General features: G+C 44.6%; 1 protein-coding gene and 1 long non-coding RNA gene across 5 annotated transcripts in view; one reads left to right on the top strand and one right to left on the bottom strand.

Annotated features, from left to right (window-relative positions):
* Positions 1-5,000, top strand: part of LOC147021003 (fibrillin-2-like) — a 305,412-nt gene that overhangs the window by 212,394 nt on the left and 88,018 nt on the right. For all 4 annotated transcript variants that reach the window (XM_085890782.1, XM_085890784.1, XM_085890783.1 and 1 more), the window contains 3 exons: positions 1,114-1,275; positions 1,692-1,760; positions 2,118-2,243. In XM_085890782.1, the coding sequence (XP_085746908.1) occupies positions 1,114-1,275; positions 1,692-1,760; positions 2,118-2,243 (357 nt within the window). The remainder of the gene's footprint in view (positions 1-1,113; positions 1,276-1,691; positions 1,761-2,117; positions 2,244-5,000) is intronic.
* LOC147021004 (uncharacterized) lies at positions 1,405-3,189 on the bottom strand. The gene is made up of 2 exons (XR_015060702.1): positions 2,886-3,189; positions 1,405-1,807 (listed from the first exon to the last, which is right to left on the bottom strand). It is a non-coding gene; the product is annotated as an uncharacterized LOC147021004 (long non-coding RNA).

Genomic DNA, 5,000 nt, shown 5'->3' with positions numbered 1-5,000 from the left:
TTTCAGGTGTTGACCTTTCGTTAATGCAAAAGAAAGTTATCTGCAAGGTTTTTTTTTTTTTTTTTTAATACTCTCCTTGGAGCCACATTTTAATCATCCAAACTTACTGGTACCTTCCTCTTCTTATCAAAGAGGTCATTCTCCCATAATCTCATATCGATCGAAAAACCAAACTTTGTGTTTTGAACAATGCTTCCCATAAAGTTCTCCACGATCAGAAACCTTCTCGATTTGCTGCCAATTGCATTGACCTGCTTTCTCACATGTCGGCTTGTTTTTTGTTTTTTTTTCCTGATGTATGGAAGCACCTGTACCTTGTGCGTACCTTGTGTCACTGAGCTTTTCAACGAGCATGACATCTTGTTGGAAAAAGGTTCATGACTTAGTTGTTGAACTCTCTTTTCCACAACAATGAATGACTCACAATTTCTCAAGTAAAGGGCAATCTTCTTCTGTGCAATGAAAGGATTAAACAAACTGCAGAGTAAGCCTGGTGTTGGCTAAAACGGTTAAGGTTGCTGCCTTGAGATCATAGGGTCTTGAGTTTGAGCCATTAAATAACACCAGGCGGGTTGACTCATCCTTTCGTCCTATCGAGGTCGTCAAAATGAGCATCAGCTTCCCGGAAACGGGGGCACTGCATCAGCGGCACAGCTGCTTTCCCAGTAACCATTTTCTTTGCAACACTCGTCGCATCCTGATGGAACAGAGAGATACTGTGACGTACAGGGACAAATAACATTGCGGAACAGGAGACAGAAAGTTGGCAACGCGTCGATCCAAGAATGGCCTGTTCTTACTCGAGAGACGTCAAGGCGTCAGCTTCAATCAGATCCCATTCTATCGTAATTCGAACATAGATTCGACAACTTGGAGACACTACCTTGGAACTATCCCATCGTAATGACGTTTTCTTTTATGCAATTATATTATTTGAATAATTATTTGAGGATAGTTACTATATTGATATCACGAGATCATAAGTTGATTATATTATCTTGATGTCAGTGTCAATGTCGATGTCGTGCAGCATATTGACATTGTTGCCGAGTGAAGTGCTGAACATCAAATCTGCTGCGTTTGTAATCTTGCATCCCAATTTATATCTGTCAGACTCCCGGGCAGCAAAATGCTACGCGTCCTCTTTGGAGCGAGGAGATGGGAGTCTTAGTTGTGACACAGAGGTCGGTGTGGACACCAGCAGAGCTTCCTGCTGCTGCAGCATGGGCCACGCTTGGGGAGAACCCTGCCAACTGTGCCCCTTATCCAACACCAGTGAGTGTTCGTGGAGATTGCTGTCGTGGATAGTCATATAATGATTCTGATGCATGATCAGGATTCAGCAAATATGGTGAGAAAGAAAGAAAGACGACGATGATGTAACAGTACATGTACAATGGTAACTTGTCTTCAGGATCAATGTTTAATCCTGGCAGGCTATCCTGTATTCACATCTGAGCATTTTCCTAAATATGGTGTGACCTGAGGTTCAATCAAACCCCATGTATTGTATAGTACTGTTGATTTGTCCATTGTCGACTGATGTCATTGTTAATCATGTAGAAGGTTGGTGATATCTCCGAATATCCACCATCCTTTTATGTTCAGCCTGAGATACTGGAGACAATCGGCTCTGGATAGTTGGCAATGGGGTCCCTTGGTTTTTGCACATTTGCTCTTTGTACTCACAGCGGAATTTGACACTTTATGCCCTGGAGGAAGAGGTTTTCGTCTCAACCCAATCACAGTTGTTCTCGAAGGTATCCAGTGCATGTGTGTGCACACACACACAAACACACACCACCCTCTGTAACACACACACACACACACACACACACACACACACACACACACACACACACACACGGCAATATAATTAACAAAGGTACTGGTCACCATAAATGAATGGTGTGTTTTGGTGACTGATACTTTCTGTAAATATCTTGGTCATTGATTTTTTTCACGGAATAGCTAAAATAACAGAATGCATGACGACAGGTTTCCAGCAACCGCCATCTAAGTTCTATATGTTGAAGCTTTTCTCGTTAGTGAGAACATGGTGGCCTTTCAAAAGTGATTGTATTTTGATCGCATGTTGTGACGTGTCCTTTTCACAGACATCAACGAGTGTCTTGAACTCCCTGGAATCTGCATTGCTGGCGAATGCCTCAATACATTTGGCAGCTTTCAGTGTGTCTGCCAGGCCGGCTTTACAATCGATGAAGCGAGCAGAAAATGTGTCGGTCAGTTTTACCTTGTGTTTGCGACAGCTTGGTGCTAATTGCACACTGATACAGCAGAGACCAGTATCTGAACAACGATTGTTGTAAACATGCAAATTGCTGACGTGAGGAGCCCCAGTTAAGTTAAGGTTCATAATCAATATTTTTCCTCTTTAATCATGTGTGTGTGTCTATCTGTCTGTCTGTCTATATATATTATATATACACAATATATTGTTGTGGTCCTTGGACTCATCCCGCTTGTCTGGGCTGAATCCCGATGGACCGCGTCAAAGCAGTCACGCTTGCCAATTGATCCGGCCACTCTGAACACGTTCCCGGGCCTGTTTGCCATGTTACCATGCTCGAGTGGAATGCCCGAGCCAGTCGGGACACGTGCTTATCGGTGCCGTGCTCCCATATACCCAAAGTGGCAACCCAAGTGGTGGGACACGGGCACGTTTCATACTGGGTGCTATTCTCGAATCACTGATAGACCAAATGGATTTGTAACGTGTATTATATTAAAAAGCAAAAATGGCGGGAATACGGAAAGAAGCAATACAATTATTTTTGAGATATTTTAACCCCGTATGCACCGCTGAGTCACGAACGATTGGTTTATTCTTAATTACCTATTCACTTAATGCACCAAATTCATACCTTATGAGATAGGCTTGAAGAAGAAGAAATGAAGTTTGCGTGCAGGCTTCCAAGCGAGCTCTCCATGCCCTGTGGCTCATGCCTCACCTTTATGGCTTCTGCCCCCACCTGCAGCCATGACACCACAAGCCCCACCCTGCTTGGGTGCCATTGGCTGGTGTCCGAACCTGTGGGTGGGGCAAACCCACATCGTGAGCTTTCAACACGATCTGGCATCCTGCATTGCTCACCAAACTCTCTTCTTATGGTATTGAAGGCAATATCCACTAATGGCTCGTGGACTTCCTCTCCTGTCGCAGCAACGCATGGCTCTTAATGGAATTCTCTCATCTCTTCTTCCTGTCCAGGCTGGAGTTCCTCAAGGCAGTGTTCTGGGCCCTGTGCTTTTTCTGGTTTTCATCAATGATCTTTCACACTCTCTGGAAAATTCTCTTCATCTCTTTGCTGATGACTCCACCCTTTGCTGGTAAAAACGATCATCTGTCATCCCTCTTATCAGCAGGCAGCAGCTTCTTCACTCTCTCCAGACATGAACAGAATCGCAAGCTGGTCAAACACTTGGAATATGTCTTTCAATCCTAACAAATCTCACACTCTGACTTTGTCTCTCCGAAAGGACCATCTGGAACCTCCCCCCCCCCTCCCCATCTACTTTCTCAACAATCCTCTTGAAGTTCTTTCATTAAAGCTTTTGGGCCTCATTTTCTAACCACAATCTTTCCTGGGAAAGCCACATCTCTTAGCTGGCCTCCAAAGCCAGTCGCCGACTGGGCATCCTCCATTGTGCAAAGTCATTCCTTGGCACACCTGAGCTTCTAACCACATACAAAGCTTTCATCCAAAGTCTGATGGAGTGCTGCTCTCCCCTCTGGGCTGGTGCTCCTGTCTCACACCTCACTCGACTTCACGCTGTGTAAACCAATGCTTTGATTTAGGATCATTGATATCTCCCGCAATGAAGCTGAGTCCTTGGGTCTCTCACTCTCTCACCGGAGGCAGGTCGGTGGTCTTTCTGTCTTCTACCATCTCCTCTCCATCCTTGACTCCCCTGCTCAATCTGTGGTCTGCCCCCCCCCCCTATATTTTCTCAAGGTGCTCAAGGTCCACCAAAAAACCCTTTCTGGTGAAACTCCCAAAATCAAGAATCACTGCTCACGTTCACTCCTTCATTCCTCATTTTTCCTGCCTCTAGAACAAACTCCCACACTCTCTTCAATCCCACTCCTCCCTCCCATCTCATATCTTCCCCCATCCAAAATCTTGATGTTTTTTACCCCTGCTAATCCACCCCAAACCCACCTCCTTCAAATTCCCTGTTTTCCTTCCTGAAAGTCCCTGTAGTACCATCTTGTTTACCCCGTCTACCCCACCCCATCCCTCTCCCTTACACAGATCTCCTATTGTCTTGTTCCCCACTATTTTGTGCTTCCCTCTCCCGCCTTCTTGTCTCCTGCCTTGTTATATGTTTGTGTGTGTATTAGGTCTCACACGAGCCTCAACTTGGGATACAAAAAAAACCGTCCTACACCAAAGCGTCACCTCTAATCCAGAGGCCTCAGCCCGGCGACTCTGTCAAACAAAAATTACATGGTCAACATCAGATAAACATCAAATGGAGCCGCCTCTCAGGATTTCCGGCTTATTTGCCCTCATCAGGATGGCATACTGATAAATATCTAACCAGTGATGACCACATTCATCGTTTAAACATCAGACGCATCTCCTGACTGTGATGGTGGTGAGCCTCGCCGCGGATTGTCTCACACGTTAAAACCGCATAATCCGCAAACAACAACTGTCTGTCTGCCATCCAGGTGATTGTTCTGGCTAATGCAAACCATTCAACCAAAAGGCACGTGGGGTGATCGGCGGGTAAATCAAACTAAATATGTGCATCAAAATTATGTTGTAACATATATATATATATATATATATATATATATATGTACATATGTAATGTCTCTATAGTGCCGAGCCTTTGTCGCTAAGTGAAAGGTAATGTTAAATGATCCCTGACCCCATTCCTTGGTGGGTGTAGGGAAGTCTTTGAGGCACCCACAAAAAAAAAATAGGAAAAAAAATCAAAATTTGATTTCTTCAAAATGCCATCAGGAT

This window comes from Eptatretus burgeri, chromosome 8 (genome assembly GCF_056783735.1).
Source record: "Eptatretus burgeri isolate ZD-2024b chromosome 8, Ebu_testis_v1, whole genome shotgun sequence".
NCBI lineage: Eukaryota > Metazoa > Chordata > Myxini > Myxiniformes > Myxinidae > Eptatretus > Eptatretus burgeri.
Note: the sequence above shows the minus strand (reverse complement) of the source record. Positions and strands in the feature narration are given on the sequence as shown.